The sequence below is a fragment of the Ruditapes philippinarum genome, unplaced genomic scaffold (assembly GCF_026571515.1).
Source record: "Ruditapes philippinarum isolate M1 unplaced genomic scaffold, ASM2657151v2 ctg2768_1_1_1_1, whole genome shotgun sequence".
In the NCBI taxonomy this organism is placed as follows: Eukaryota; Metazoa; Mollusca; class Bivalvia; order Venerida; family Veneridae; genus Ruditapes; species Ruditapes philippinarum.
Genome location: NW_026866166.1, coordinates 1,942 through 19,486, shown reverse-complemented (window position 1 = coordinate 19,486; position 17,545 = coordinate 1,942). Strand labels below are relative to the sequence as shown.

The window sequence follows — 17,545 nt, the reverse complement described above, 5'->3', positions numbered from 1 at the left end:
TACTATTTTTTGCTTTAATCCTTGTTGTGAGCACCATAACCTCGTTGTGAGCAAGACAAGCGCAGTGCTTGTCTGGTTTTAATATGTAATTCAAATGGCAAGAATACAATTTTCAATCTACCAAAAGCAATCAAAACGTTTTTGTACAATAGTTTTTCTTTGCAATAGTTCTTTTTCTTTTTTTGAAAATTATTCTCAAGTCATCAGAATAACAGAAGAACTAATCAGTGGAGGTAAATCAGGTATTTTATTTCGTATACTCTAGTGTGGCACGAGTGAACATCACGGGGTGTTTATGAATATTTCAACAATTTCACAATCTGTGTGATACACACATACATGTGTTTATCCTGAGCTGAAGACTGACCAAGTTATGTAAAACAAGAACTATCACGGTAAGTTGACAATGCCCCTGAAGTGGTGCTTTGTCCTTTGATTTATGGACCAGATAGATTATTATTAATAAATATAGGTCAGTTGGAAGGTCTTGTCCAAAGGGGCATTGTGTCCAAATATGAATTAATTCCACTTACTTATAAAGAAGTTATGACCAATGTTAAAGTTGTTGGATGTTCTAGAAGGTCATTCACGGTACAAGGTAAAAAAAATACAGATCAGTTTGAAGGTCTTGCCTAAAGGGGTGTTGTTTCAAAATATGAGTAGAATCCGTATACTAATAAGGAAGTTATGACCAATTTTTTATTTTTTGGACAATTTGACCTTCAAGGTGAAGTCATTCAGGGGTCAAGGTCAAAAGAATATAGGATAGTTGAAAGGTCTTGTCCAAAGATGTGTTGTGCCTAAACATTATGCCAGGACATTATGGCCAATCTAAATTTTTTTGACAATTTGACCTTCAAGGTAAAGGCCATCAAGGGTCAAGGTAAAAAATACAGGTCCGTAGGAAGGTGCTAAGGGATGTTGTGTTCAAATATGAATCAAATCCGTTTACTAATAAGGAAGTTATGGCCAATGTTAAAGTTTTCGGACAGATTGACGGACGGACAGACGGACAGTTCAAAACTAATATGCCTCCCTTTGGGGTATGCACAACGTCTTGCAAAGAAATGCTGCTGTGCAAAAACGTTTTAATTGCTGTGGTAGATTGAAAATTATATTTTCACCATCTGAATTACATATTAAAACCAAACACGCACTGCGCTTGTCTTGCTCACAACGAGGTTATGGTGCTCACAACGAGGATTAAAGCAAAAAAGGGTATATCTTCGTTTCTATGAAGACTTTCAGATAATAATTTACGCTGAAGACTTGTGGGCATCTGTTATAGGTTAGAATGCACAAAACGTCACCAGAATCGACGTTTTCAATGTTAAATTAGGTCCAAAGAGAAGTTGTCTCCAGTTTTCCAGCTACCCCGAGTGACTGCGTCGCACGGTATTTCCATCAAATTGTCCACCAACAGGCAATATCTTTACATGTGCATACTCGGAAAACACATCGTTAGCTAACTGCATTTCGATATTTTTACATAAATGTCTGTAATCTTCAAAAATTATGAAAAACTCACCTTGTTTATCGTGTCACACGTCAAAGATGGGTGCTCACAACGAGGAACGGAAGTTGCTCACAACATTTTTACCGATGGACATTTTTCACTCGTTGTGAGTTAAACGGGCGTGGTTATATTCGACAAATGTTTAAGTTCTCATCATGTACAACTTTATCAACAACTTTTTTTCTATTTTCAGATTTTGCTGTAAGTCCTTTTTTACGACGGTTGCTCGATATCTAATTTGTATTATACAGTATCTCAAAAGCATTCAACTGAACATAACATCCCATCAAATATTATCTACAATTATAATCTTTGAATCCTCATAAAAAGCGTCACGTTATGCTGGTGTAGCTAGATCTCTGAAGCATGGACGGATGGCCGAGTCAAGGGTCTGTCGGGACTTTTATCGATGGTCAGAATTTTTTAACTTTTGGGAATACGAAAAAAGTCGCACGTGGCTAGATATCAGCTTTTTAGTATAACATCTCAGTTATAACGACCTGTAACACTCATGTCCTTCTGAACAAACTTTGAACAGCAATACCATCACAGGAGAAGAATATGCATTCAATTATTTTTGTGCTACAGGCCTTCTGCCGGTTTTGGTAAGCCATATTTTGTTTCCAATTTTCTGACTGGTTCTTATTTATAGTGGCCCTACGTTTCGTAACCAGTAACAATGTATGCAACTTGTTTATGGGCAATGAAATCACTAATCTTAACTCTAACATGACATGCAAGCATGACCAAAAACCTTTTATGACTTTTAAATTTATTTGTTGTTCATTTCCTTTCAGATGCCCTTCAGATTTTATCAATAATTGAAACAACGTGTCCTTTTATTTAATTAATGAAGAAAAGAAACAATAACAAATTTATGAGCAAGACCGTTTTTATTTTGTCATAATTATAATCTTGTCGAATCTAGTTTGTACTACACATATTCAAATTACCAGACCAAAAAAATAAATGGTAATGCAATTTAATACACGTTATCTCGTAAACAAGACGCAGTTGAATAGAATTTCTCCAAACATCAATTTTCAAGGACATTTCAAATATGATATTGCTATTATTATTTTTAATAGGATCAACGCCGTCGTACCAACACAGCAGAGATGTAGGAAGACTTCAGGTGTCCCCCTGTCTACTATTTCAAGCACGTATTTATCGTATATCGTAGTTTGTTGGAAAAATATGTTTTTGTTTACTACAGTTTTTTTTCTCTTGCAAACTGTTAATAACTTATTCCTGCAGCTGACCTTAAAACTGTGTACAATTTTTACTTGCAATTGCCCTCAATTCTAAATGTGCACTACTTTTTCCTGCAATTGATCTCAATACTAAATGAGGACTTCTTGTTTCTGCAGTTGACCTCAATAGTAAATGGGGACCACTTTTTCCTGCAATTGCCCTTTATACTTAATATGGACTACATTTTTCCTGCAATTGACCTCAATCCGGAAATCGATCCAATTTGATTCGGAATATTGTAACTTAAAACAATCTTCTTTCATTTACTTGTTGTGATCCTTCATAAACTAGTGACATCATCAGAGAAAAATAAGAGATAAATGCTCCTAGTTTCAAATTTATTTTAGCAATATAAATTTCATCTGAAAGCATACATTTTCATAACAAACGTGAATTTATGTTTATTGTAAAGTAATTATGCATTAACGTATGATAAATAACAATACAATATCAGTCTTGTATGATAAAGTGAGCACTAGTTTGAATACGAAAGCATAATAGTAAATTAAATAACAAATATGTAATCAAACAAGATAGATTTGCAAAGACAAATTGTTTGTTATATTAAAACAGACAACAAGAATTTCAAAGGAATAACAGAAAATAACACAAAGTCAACACAGAAAATGAACACAGTAGTATAGAAATAGAAGTTTGAATATCTAATATATTAAAATCAGGTACATTGTGTCATTGTGAAATGTGAAAAATTAAATCAAACTGTATACATAGATAACTAACTTATAAATAACTTATAAAATAACAAAACCACCGGTTCTTTTTTCATTGTTATGTAGGGCCACATACCTATTATCTGATTTAAAACATTTAATGTTTCTATAAAGTATAATTTATCTGTTTTATTTTTTCTGCCATGGCCATTTTGGCTAACATCTGATGAAAATTTTGTGTAAACATTGCATGATATATTTCCCATGGGACACACTACATTTTTTTTGCCATGGAAATATGTCAGAAACATTTATGTTTTGAATGTGCCTTCTTTTATTTTTTATAACAAAAATAATATATTTGATAGTTACTTGTTCTAAGATGAATGATGTAAATATTTGAAAGATTGTAAAATAGTTTTACTAATAAAAATATTTGTTGACAGATTTTTTTTCTTTGAGACAAGTATATTGTATACAAGCTTTTTTCTTGTTTCGAAAAAATATCATGTTCTTTATATAAATAGCATTTATTCAATTACAATATTATCATTTAAACACTTAAGTTTAATATCAATATCATAAAGCATTTAAGGTGTAACATGGATAAGTATGTATTGTATAATTGATAGCAAAAATAATAGATATAATTATAATTTAAATTGGAAAATAATATTTTCTGACAATGTTCATACAAAACAAATACAGAAATCGGCGAACAAGTACAATGAAAGAAAATAAAGAAGATTATATGAATAAAAATGACAGGAAACAAGAATTTCTACTGCTTTCTGAATTATAACTATCAATTATTGTGCTCAGTGTGTAATATAATAAATTTTATTGTAATGCCCCTGTGGTATTTGGCTGTTTTCTATATATTCTTTTATATGATTCAATCCTACCATTAATTTTTAACAAAAATACGCCAGCATGAAAAAAACAGCCCTTAACGTCACTTTTTAAATTAGCATTCTTTATTCTCAAAGAAATCTGATTCTTTAGCTCTTGAAATAAATTTTAAAAAAAAAATTTGAAAATTGCTAATTGTTACCTATTCATATTTATGTTAAACATTATAAGTGGAATCCAATTTTTGTATTTTCAACGTCAATGACAACGTTAACGTCTTTTGACGTCATTTGTAAAAATGCGTTAAGGCCGTTTTCTCATGCTGGCGTTAATCTAAAATTATTTTGTATTAAAGTGAATTGATCGGTAATGGAAGGTATGCAATACCATTAAAGATCATGTTGATAGTGTGGAGCATCATCAGATGTGACAATTATAAGTAACAAAAGACTGACATATGGATGTTGCTGGTAAATAAGAGATAAATGCTAGATACATGATCCATTATTACATATCTATATATAGGAGAACATATCATAAAAAAGTGTTCTAGATCAAAATATTGTTATTCATCATATAAAAGTCAATACTAAATCACTAGATCAACATTTTTCTTTCATGAATTATTTTGCCAGAGCTTCCAAATAATACATTTCTATTGGTTTAATCAATACTTGGGGAAAAACACTTTTTGAAAGAAAACATTGTAGACCAATCCACTTTAACTAGATTAGGACAGTTGTTTTATTAGTATATTCATCACTATGTAATTGTTAAATTGCCCAAAGGAATTATACCATATATAATGCCAATTTACTGACTAAAATTAAAATAATGTTGATTTCTCATGTTTTAAAGGCCCGTTGTGCCTCAGAAATGCTATCATTTTTATATCTCAAAACTTTTTTTTTATTTTTGGTACCTTGATACAGATAAAAAATCTTATTTGCTACATAGATGAACTATGTTTTACTTCTTTGGCTCTATTGGCAATTGGTATGATCATAGTAAATGAACATTTTATATGGGAATAAAATACTACTTTGTTTACATTTTGCTACTTTTATGATACATAACTGCACATTCAGCGCAACTTTCTTCAGTTGTTCAACATTTAATATGCTCTAAATCCATTATTTCAACATTATCAAACACATGTTTGTCATTTATAAATAATTTTAAAAATGTGGATTTCTGAAACATAAGGTGCCTTTAAATATATGAATAAAGATCATCTTCAGAATTCAAAACTAAAATAAATCAAATTAAATACTATCAAAATGAGATTGCATCAACAGTTTAAAGATCCTGTATGTTGTAATTGAGGTTGTATACCACACTTAAGTGAAATTTTATATATGTATATAATTATGCTTATAAAACAATTTTCGTACATCGAAGAATATGTAAAATATGTACTGTAAATATTTGTGCACATTATATGAAATCATTAAAATATCTGCATTCATTTCTTATTAAAAAACTTCGACTTAGACTTTATAGAAAATGAATTTCTAATTACCTCCAATTATTTACATGAAATGTTAAATTCGCTTATATCTATATAAATAATGCTTTTTGGAACTTACAAAATAGATAAATCTGAATTTGAGCATCATATTTATTAATATAAAACCATAAAAAATTTGTGTTACAGGATCTATGAAAAATACATATAAGGTATACATTTGTTTTGACAATACCCTTGGTGAAGAGACGTATAATATATATAATAAAAAATAATATAACCCCCTCAATGCCACTGGAATTTGCAATTTGGATTTAAACTTCTTCCTCAAAAATATCACATTATTTGAAAGGAATAAAAATAGATTGACATATTTGTTGATTAACTAATCAAGTAACGACAAATTAAAAAATAATTTGTAATTCTTTAAACTTTATATAAAAGTCTGTATTTTTCATATTGCAAAACAATTATTCTAGAAAATTATGACATGCTTTTTCTTTAACCATTTAACAGACTTGTTAAATAAAAGCCTACATGGCATAATATATAGAGGATATTTGTTTAGTTCAGTGTAAGATCGGAATATATTTCACCGAGTGAGCACCAAAAGGTATATTTCACGAGTGGCGCAGCTAACACTAAGCTAAACAAATTTTCTTTTTATTATATGCAAAGAAACGTTTTAAAAAGACATTAAACCTAATACTGAATGAACAGCGCGCCAAATGATAATACAACGTGACGTCATTTACGACGTCACGTCATTAAGTTGGTACCCAGTTCTGTGCACGCTGGTATTTCACTGAAACAACGTAAAGGGCTTAAATTCAAAACAGTGAAATTATCAAAGTGGTAATTTCACTGTTTCAAGCAGTGAAATTACCAGTTTTTTTATCACTGATAAATTTCTATAAACCACCGAAAAGCATGTAATAAAAGGATTTTACACTGGCTGTCGGTAAAGACCGGAATTCATTACATGCATTTCGATGGTTTATAGAAATATATCAGTGAATTAAAACTGGTAATTTCACTGTTTGAAACAGTGAAATTACCACTTTGATAATTTCACTGTTTTGAATTTAAGCCCCTTACGTTGTTTCAGTGAAATACCAGCGTTCACAGTACTGGGTACCAACTTAATGACGTGACGTCGTAAATGACGTCACGTTGTATTATTATTTGGCGCGCTTTTCATTCTGTATTAGGTTTAATGTCTTTTAAAAACGTTTCTTTGCATGTAATAAAAAGAAAATTTGTTTAGTTTAGTGTGAGATCGAAATATATTTCACCTTGTGAACACCAAAAGTTCATATTTCACTCGTGGCTGCGCCACTCGTGAAATATACCTTTTGGTGCTCACTCGGTGAAATATATTCCGATCTTACACTGAACTAAACAAATATCCTCTATATCTAGCTCGAGGGTAACTGTTTACGGCGATAACGAGGCTCTGCCGAGTTTCCACTTAACAGTTGCCCGAGAGTTTGATATTCCTGTCTGTACCTATATGTAAGAATACGGTATATCACAGACAGACCAAAAAACAGATTATATCCTAACTTTTCAATCATAAAAAAGTGAAATGCCCGACGAAGATTTGGCATCATACTCTGGCTAGTGCTTTAATTAAATTGTTAAAAATCGTAAAAGATAAACTGAAAAACGTAACATTAGAAAGCGTGTACACTGAACGGTAATTTACCCTTTCCAAAAGTACCAATTGTAAACATGTATTCAAACCTCCATAATTTTGCAGTCATTGTACTTATATAACCTATATTATAATAACATCAAGTATATATAGAAAAAACTGGTCAATTCTGAAGTGGTTAAAATAAAATTGCACCTGTAATTAATGACGTACAAATTAACGTGCAAGCACTTTTCTTACAAAAACGGACGGTAACGTAATCAATATAAAAAGAAGACATAAAAATAATGCATTGTGATAATTTATATCGAAAGACATAACGGTAACTCATGGCATTTTGTAAAATATCTAAATATCACAGTCGGGATTTTAACGTAAAGATTTCTGGAAATTACGTCACATCCAGAGTTGTTCCTAGGACAACGTCCTTGTGACTTCCTGTCAACACGTCATTAGCACTGTCTAGACCATCTAATCCTGTAAATATAATAAACAAAAAATACACTTTTCATTAAAAGACAAGCAAGATGGAAGAACGTCAAATACTCAAAGGGAAACAACTCAATAATGACTAAACATTATCTCCGACGCAGTTGTCCCCCTTAGCGCCGTTACTATTCAAATGTTGCCAAGCAGAGAAGAAAAATGTCGGTAGTAGTAGTTTACTTGCTTTGCGGTGGAATTATCTGTTGTTTTAGAAACATACGAACATGGTACTTTGATTGGAATGGGTAAACTTGTCGTGTAGATGAATTGTCCATTACTTTAGTTCAATTACGTGTTAACTCCTATTTTGGATTTAGCACTGCGACAAGTCATTCAAATACAAGACCCTGACTAAATTAAGCTGATTTGGGCGGGTATATCTATCTTGAAAGCAGTCAAAAGAATAAGGATAGTCCTATAAATAATGCCGCGTATTCGAAACGCCAGAAAACGTTTTGCCCCTACTATATGAAAGAGTGTCCATGCTAAACAGTCAATTTTCAATTCGGTCTGTATTAAATATATGAATCAATCTATTGTAAGTTGTAACGTACCTAGATGTTTTGATAGAAAACCAAGGGTAGCTCTTTTGTTAACATCCATTGCCACTTTTGGAGACAGATCACTCCGGACTTCCATCAATTTACCAAATGCTTTTCCAACAATGAACTGGAAATCGCTAATAGCTTGATGACAAGCTCCTCTGGAAAGAAAAAGAATATAACAAAGTTCAATGAGTGTTAAGTCCCTTTATGATAATGGACACCGTTTGCTAAAGGGTATACGACACACGTATTATAACATGTGCGAGTAGACTTAACTCCCTTTGTTATAAAGGACGACATTTGTCAGACGCATATCTTAATGTGAGTAGTAATTATTTCACAGAGGCGTGTACTTGTTTCAGTTGTTTCTTAAACAAACAAGACTGATTTAAGATAAAACGTTCAAGTTGTTGAATAAGCCACAATTACCGGGGGCTAAGTGGTTATAGTATGCCTCTCAACTTAGTGGTTGAGGGTTAATACTGGTCAGTCCCAGGAAGTCACTAAAGAGCTAATAAATTACATGTACAAGCTTTTTGCACAACCGAGCTTTCTTGTTACAGTTCCAAAACTATTCTAATTTTTATCATTTGTTGCTTTCGCGCTGTCAGCAACTGTTATGATTATAGTGAATGAGTATTTTGTATGGAAGTCAAAATACTACTTGGTTAACATTTTGCGGACTTCACGACACATTACTGCACTATTAACCCTACTTCCGCCAGTATTAAAATATACTCTAAATATATTATCAAAACATTATTAAACACATGTTTGACATTTCGAAATAATTAAAAAATATGGATTTCTGAGGCATAATATGCCTTTAATTGAAGAATCGGTTTCATGTGTTTAATGTTTTTTATAAACAAAGACAGGTAACCAACCTTAACGTGAGCATTGTCCTGTCTACGTCATCAGATTGTAACCATGACATCTGTTTCACGTTTTTCTGCCACTGGAACTTCTCGTAGTTGAGTATGAGAACTGGTTGTGTCACTTTAGAACATAGCTCTTCGTTAAGGGGATGCATCCACGCGTCCAGCATTATACCCACTCTATAATGAAATATTATGAATGACTAAAATTAAACTGTTTTGAAATTGTCCTACAACACTTTCTATCGCTTTCCCTTTTTCTGCCATCACAATAAGTTAACCCAAGCAAAAATGAGCCAATCAGTGGGCATGCTCTGGTGATGTAACTAATACCTGCACTCCAGTTAACGCACTGTACATTGTATATGTATACGATTTAACTCTGACACATTTTCAACAGAAAGATCCCCAAACTATTAAACACGTGTCTTTTTCTTGCATTAACGTCTTTCTTGTATCATAGTTTGCAGACCTTTCTATTGAAAATGTGTCATATTTAAATTGTATACCCATACATGCACAGTGCGTTAACTGGAGTGCCGCCCTGCACTCCAATTACTGCACTGTCTGTCGGGGATATAATACATAGAGCATGCTCGTTGAGTGGCTACATTTTTTCTTGGGTTTACTTACTTATGACAACAGGGAAAGAGATAATGACAGAAAATCATATCTTAATGTCTGTACATTGGTTCATTTATTCTAGGGTTTCATATGGTGACGACAATGAAAGGTTTTTTTTTTCATTTTGCCTATGATACAAAACACTTGGCAACGTTCTACGAATCAGATAGCCTCGAGTTTCGATGCTTTTTCTATTACTTGATTCATTATAAGGTATCTATAAATTCAGATTATACTAATAACTTCATTATAAATGTTGTGTATAAATGTACACCCTGTGAAAAAATTAATTATCGGACGCAAGTTGTATTCCATATCAAAGAATTTTTATTGAGCTGTTTTATCAGAATAACACTAGAAAGCTAATACAAGCTTTTAATGTACTCTGCTTTTTCTATGGTAGGTATAGAATAACCAGATATTTGTAAAACCTTTATATTATATATTTATCATAGAAAATTGAAATGAAAAGGAAAACTATGGTGACTGATGTGTGCCATTCATGTTTTCGCCCGGCGACCCTGCCATGTGAAAAGTCGAGAAATAAAAAGTTAAAATGGCGGGGCGCCATTAGCCACCATAGAAAACAGCTTTTAGTTCAGGTCTTAAAAAAATCAAAGAAGTAAAATTGTGTGTGTTATATGTAGATTAATTTTTATAATTTTACGTCAAAACTTGTTTTGATTTAAACGATCAGTTATCATATATAAGATAATAACAAAATTTACAGAGAACAATAATCTTGTTACGACTTTTTTTCTTATGCAATTTATCATAAAGTATATTTTTTATAAAAAATACGAATTCTGTTTACGTGGTAAACATACAGCGTTGTCACGTGCATTATTTTGCACGAGTTGCTAAGTTGCTACCTTACTGTACCTCATCTTTTGAAAATACGCAGGTTTTTATTACCGGTATATCAAACAAAATATAACCACAAACAAAACAAATACTTAAATTAAAAAGTTCTGATATATGAATTTATGCTAAGAAAACGAATCAAATGTTTAAAAAAAGTTGACAGTAAAACTTTCCTGCCATTACTTTCATTATGTGTTTATGTACAAATGTAAGATTTGTATCGCCTATTCAATATTTACAGCGCGTGCAGATTTAACAACCAAATTAATCAACCATTTAAGGCGCAAGACGCAAACTATATTCAACAATCGATATTGATTTTCTCCCTATTGAGACCGTTCCTAACAGAAACATCTCTTTAAGGCGGTAAGATCTAAGGTAAATTCATGGATAATTTTTTAAAGAGAAATTTCCAATTACTGAATTGATTTTAAAGACCTGTGTATGTATGGTGAACAATACAGGCCATTGATTTTAGGACGAACTACTTTCGTTGGGATCTTATATTTACGTCAGACTGGCGCTGTTTTAAAATCTTATGACGACTTCCGGCTTTGCACGTGGAAATATATCCCAGATATCCATCCGCGCTTCACGAGACGCCATCTATCTAAGAAATAAATCGTAACTTTCGGCCCTTTCCGTCAGTCTTCGGATAATTTATAATAACCGAGGTGTTCCGATTGTCAAAGAACCGTACAAGGGTTTGAACTATAAATTAATAAAATATTTTATAACTGTTCAAATATAACCCTGCATTTTTTTCTCAAATGCATTTATTGAACATTGCAGTACTCAGTCATAGATAGAAACGTATGAAATACAACATTTAATTACTTGAAACGTTTGTCTTGTCCTAGTGTAGTTACACATGTTGACCCACCAAAGGAATGTCCGGCAAACGCCACCTTCGACATGTCCATGCGACCCTGAAGCAGAAAAACAATAGAATATTTCATTCCGAATAATTTTTCTTTATCAATATTATCATTTAGGGAGAATTTTGATAGCATCTTTATGATTAAGAATAAAACACATTTTATTTTTGAGCATTGCCTGTAGCCTATTTTCTTATAAAAAAAACAAATTGATAAATATGTCCGAAAATAATCGGGGTTTTTTTAATGTTTGATATGATAGATGGCCTTCTGAATAAAATATTACAGGTATTTTTTACATACAAAATTGATGATCATACATAAGTTTTATGGAATGAATGTTTGTTTTGTTTAATTTGTGTTTCATTCTGATCATTTAATGTTGATGACACTTTTCCGTTACTTTTTGCCAAAAATAAAAACGCATTATAAGAATATTTACCTAAATTATTATATACTTATAAATGAAATATTGATGAAATAAAATGCCTATTTTATCTCTTTAAGTTCATTTTTCACTGCAGTGAAACATATTTTCCGTATTTTCACTGGTGTCTTGCCGGACTGTTTATTCGATGAAAAAGTTTCTGTATTTATAGGAAAAAAACTTCAATATCCTCTATTAAATTATGAACATTAATCGCGCGCAGGTTACAGAATTATACTAACTTGTTACAATATTACAATCTTTAAAGATCCTGTAACACAATTTTTATGGTTTTATATCATAAATATGATGCTCAAATTTAGATTTACCAAGTTTGTAAGTTCCAAAGAGCAATATTTATAAAGATATTACCGAATTTAACATTTCATGTAAATAAAGGGAGGTAATAAAAAAGTATAAAGACTAAGTCAAATTTTTCAACAAGATATATGCGTATACATGTATTTTAATGATTACATATAATATGTACATTTATTTTGCAGTACATATTTTACATATACTCCGATGTTTGAAAATTGTTTTACAAGCATAATTATATACATATATATAATTTCATTTCAGTGTGGTATACAACCTCAATTACAACATACAGGATCTTTAAAGCGCATTATGTCTACGTGTTTGCTCCAACCCGTATTAAGTAAATTTCTTATATCTACAATATTCATCAGACGACACACAAGTGACAGAAACTGGTTTGTTTCAAATTAACATTAATCAGTGTAAGTTCATTATAATACCACACTAACCTTTACTGTAAGATTCAAATAACTTTAATTGTGTTCTGATGCATCCGGCACATGTTTAAATACAACAATTTTGTAATATGGTTGCGTCACCTTAACAATATTTATAAATAAAATATTCATTATATCCGAGATACATACCTTGAATTGTTTAAGACTGAAATGGAAGCCCAAGAAGTTGCGAACACTACGACCGTCGTTAATATCAGTAAGAACGTCGAGCAGACGAATACATTCGGAAGCCCTCTGATGAACCTGGGGAAAAATAAATACAATGTAGGGGACATTTTCCCATGGTATATATGATAAAAGCTTTGAAATATTTGCATTTATTTACTAATACCATATTAGTATAATACTTAATATCATGGTAATTGAGATGATGATGATGATGATGATGATGATGATGATGATGATGATGATGATGATGATGATGATGATGATGACGATGATGATGATGATGATGATGATGATGATGATGATGATGATAGTGGTGTTGCTGATGGCGGTGATAATTACTAATGATGATGGAATTTTCCAGAACTTGTCTGAAAATGGAAACAAAATTTAACATTCAAAAGTATTCAAAACGACGGTGATCTTTACTTTAGATAAACCACGAGTTTTCGCTTTGGGACGCTTTGGGTAGAATAAATCAATTAAATAAATAATGAATACATTTGTATTCATAAAACAAAGATAATTGTCGTAAAATTGTGGCTGTTTAAATTTTTCATTGCTGTTCTCATGAATATTTTTTATTGCTGACGGGTTATCTCCCTGATTAAAAATTAACCAATTAGTGTCAGTGTAAAACAAACTAAATTGGACCAGAAACTTGTCTAAAGATAACCTAACAATACCCTTACTTCTGTAGAAGTTTCTATTCACATTTAACACTGACATTTACGAAACATACTTATCACTGTCATTAGTTGATATGCCATCAAAAATTGATGTATTTGAAAAAATATACAAGGCTCATGAACTACTATGTCTGGGTTTATTTTTTATGATAAAAAAACTGAATTGTGCAATAATGTGGGAAAGTGGAAAATACTTATCATTAAACTTTCTCGAACAAGCAACAGCTTATAGTGTGACTGTACACGTGCTTGATACATTAAAGAAGCATGCCTCAAGATCTATCCTAATTTTCATGATTTCTTTAAAAATGTATTTAAGAAATAAATATTGTCAAGTGAACACAGAAAGTAATATACACATTGAAAACGGCAGTAAAAATATATGAAAATTACCAAAAGTATGTCAAATTTATGCAAAAATAGTCCTGGCTGTGTTAAATTATTAAAGGCCTCAACAGACGGTAGGATTTTGAAGTACAACACCAATTAAAACTAAGATGTGCAGACAAATATTAATGTGTGAAGGTTACTATTTCTTGATTTCGGAAACCTTATGTCTAGATGTAAGGGATATGGACATGTTCTATTTTGAAAATCTTGTCGTACCGATTTTTACAGACCTCCCACAATGACAAGTAACAGATAACCAAATTATCTCCTGAGAATGGGTGCAATGAATGAAATTCCAGAACAATTAGGGCTAATAGGTAAGCATAGAAGTAAGATGGGGGTAAAAAGTATGTTGAAAAACTCTTCAGAAGACCCAAAGTTGTGTTATGTTCGAATCCCAAATTATTCCGAAAATGATTATGTCACATTATTGAATTGTTCTCTAATTAGGGGAGGGGAGGTAGTTAGTAGGCGGCCAGATAGCTTAGTCAGTAGAGCCACCGTGTGGTATTCCGAGGGTCCCAGGTTTGAGTCTCGGTCAGGCTTTACATTAAAAATATGCATATATATTTTTTTTTTAAATGGAGGTGTTTCAATCATTACTCATGCCGAAAAAAGTATTTAGTGAGTAAAGTATGTAAAGGATCAATGTAAAGGGATCCTTTTTAGGGGAAACCTCAGATGATTCTAACAGTGTAGAATTACCGTCTGAATGCAAGTGTTGTATAGCTTTGAAAATTGTACATCTTATCCCTAATTAGTGCTGTACAACTAAATCCTACCGTCTGTTGAGGCCTGAACCACGGACAACAGACAAGCCAAGGAACAATTTATAAAAAGTTATGATAGAAAATTAAAAACTTGTCTGTCTTTTGCATTGGTTTGCTGTCGAACACAGATCACAAAAAGTCACGTGGTATAGGTACCGCGATTTTGTACGTAACTATGGTATTTGGGTTAATACGTTTATAGTGCATTTTAGATGGAACGAAGACATGTAGATTTAGAGGATAAAAGAAACACCGCTTTAACCAAATATCAGCAACTTGACAAAGTACATGTATTGGAATATACATGTACAAGTAAATTGACTGGAACCAATGAGTCTAACATCTTTTGAAGGATTAACTAGCATGGTAAGATAATGATATAATAAAACAGCATGCCTCCACGAGGCGCACAGGTAACTATATCTTATCGTCTGCTATCTCAGATCACGTGATCACGAATCATATCATGTGATCACGACTCATTATATCTTTGAGAAATGATATGATGGGTATGAATCAATCTAACATCTCTGGAAAGGTAATCGAAAACGAGGTCAATGACTCCTCATATTTGTTTCTTATAAAAGTGTTTTCATTTTGTTTTCCAGAAACTGTTACACCGGCAATCAACAAACTGGCGGCAAACATTTCAAGTTCAAAGCATTTCTTTAGTTTAAAGATTCAACTTACTCAAGAGGTTTTTATGTTTATACCGCAAATCAAACATACATTTTAGATTAAACACAGCACGTTATTATTTCAGAATTTCATCTCCATATTCAACAGAAGTAACATTCGTACAAAATCACGGTGCCAGGATAACACGTGACTTTTTTGTTCGTGTGGGGCAGAAAGCCAAAACAAAAGACGGTCAAGATTTTATTTCCTGTCATAACGTTTTTCCAATATTTTATATTTTTTATTGGATAAAGAATAGAGCCCGCTCACCCAAATAAGTCACGTGATATAGGCACATTGGCACCGTGAAATGGTTCAAACCATAATATTATGGACAAATCGGGGGCAATAGACGCTTATCAGATGCAACAGGCGCTTATTAAATCATATCATTTTTATGGACCATCTTTTAAAAATCGTAGAAAGGCATACATACTTAAGCCTTTGATACGATGTAAATGAAAAAGTGGATTTTTTTATATCTTGATAACCAAGTACCAAGAAAGCTGTTATTTACCTGTTTATTTCTATAATCAAAGTCATCCCACTGTATCCCAAGTGGATCCGTGTGTTCAAAGGACTGCCACTCTTCCGTGAAACTGTGAGATTTATGCATCGTGTGTCTCCTATGTAAGCCACACTCGTGATCTTTCAATAATTCCACAACAGTCCCCCTCATATTGTCTTTTAATAAGTAGGTCATAGACGCGCTTCCATCCCGGTGTTCCGGGACGACCACGATAAAACCGTGAGACGCTATCTCGCAGCAGAACGTGCTATATGTCGTGCGATTCCCGCCAATACCGTGAGACATTACGAGAACCGGAAGTTTATCGTCTGATTCTAGTAGCGGTGCCTGCCACAAAACTGGTATGTATATATCACCTGAAAAACAATTAAATATATGAAAAAAGTATCTTACAAACAATATGCAATGCATAGCAAAATCTGTCATAACAACAAATAGACTTTTGACGTGGGTTTGTTTGAAAAAAATATATGTGCAACTTCTGGAGATCATGCAATTTGTCTAAAGTAAGAGAATTGGAATATTTCGTAATATTCGTAGTACTTTCGAAAGAAAAAAAGATTAAATGCATGTTGTGTCAGGTGTTACTAACTTATTTATAAATCGGGACATCTCGGCTATTATCAATAATAACTTCCGAAGTTTGACGGAAATGGCCGAGATGATGCGATTGCTTAATTGATCATAAACAAACATTGGGCGAGGGTATGCTGACAAGTTAATATTTTACTAATGTCATGCTTGTTATGAAATAAGGACTATTGCCACAAGACAAACTGATATACTGTGGGAGTTTTATCGTCCGGGAGCATTGATTCCGCAATTACATGTAAACAAGTCGTGTCTTTCAATAGCAGTGCAAATACGGTATTCTAAATCAAACATATAATACTGAAAGTGACAGACGACCCTACTCGAAATATCAACTATGCCCAACATCTGATAGAAAGGTCATTCCATTTTATAGCTTATAATGACCCTATATAATTATGATAGATACTTTTGAAGTAAAAGAAAAGCATATTTAAGTACCTCCTATCCAGTTGAAGAATTTACCCATTAGTTTATGTCTCCTTAAGAACCGAGCATATCCGAATGCGTACTGTTTTCTTGGTAACCAAGGAGGCCACTGAGTATTTCGTTTCTGAAATAAACAAACATTCTATTGACTGCTAACACTAATATATATATTACAAATAAAATATATACTATACAAAGGTTCGGTTGCTATATTTTGGATAAACAAACTTTTTGTTACAGTTTTCAATCATCGAAAAACTCCTGCATGTGGTCTTCTTTTACAGAGATGCCTGCATTTTTATTTTTTTTTTTTTTTGGCAAAATGAAAAAGAAGATAACAAACTAGAAGAAATATTCTCTGGCTCCAATTCCAGCATGTGGTCTTCATTTACAGTGCTGCCTGTA

At 32.3% G+C, this 17,545-nt stretch overlaps 1 protein-coding gene across 1 annotated transcript; it reads right to left on the bottom strand.

The window, feature by feature from the left end:
• Positions 1–6,999: 6,999 nt before the first annotated feature.
• Positions 7,000–17,264, bottom strand: LOC132731513 (platelet-activating factor acetylhydrolase 2, cytoplasmic-like; the record flags this gene model as incomplete). The annotated part of the gene is given in 7 exon segments (XM_060717707.1): positions 7,000–7,895; positions 8,459–8,607; positions 9,337–9,507; positions 11,653–11,744; positions 13,029–13,142; positions 16,109–16,476; positions 17,153–17,264. Coding segments are annotated over 7 exon segments (1,092 nt in total), but the record flags the coding sequence as incomplete, so codon positions are not given.
• Positions 17,265–17,545: the final 281 nt, after the last annotated feature.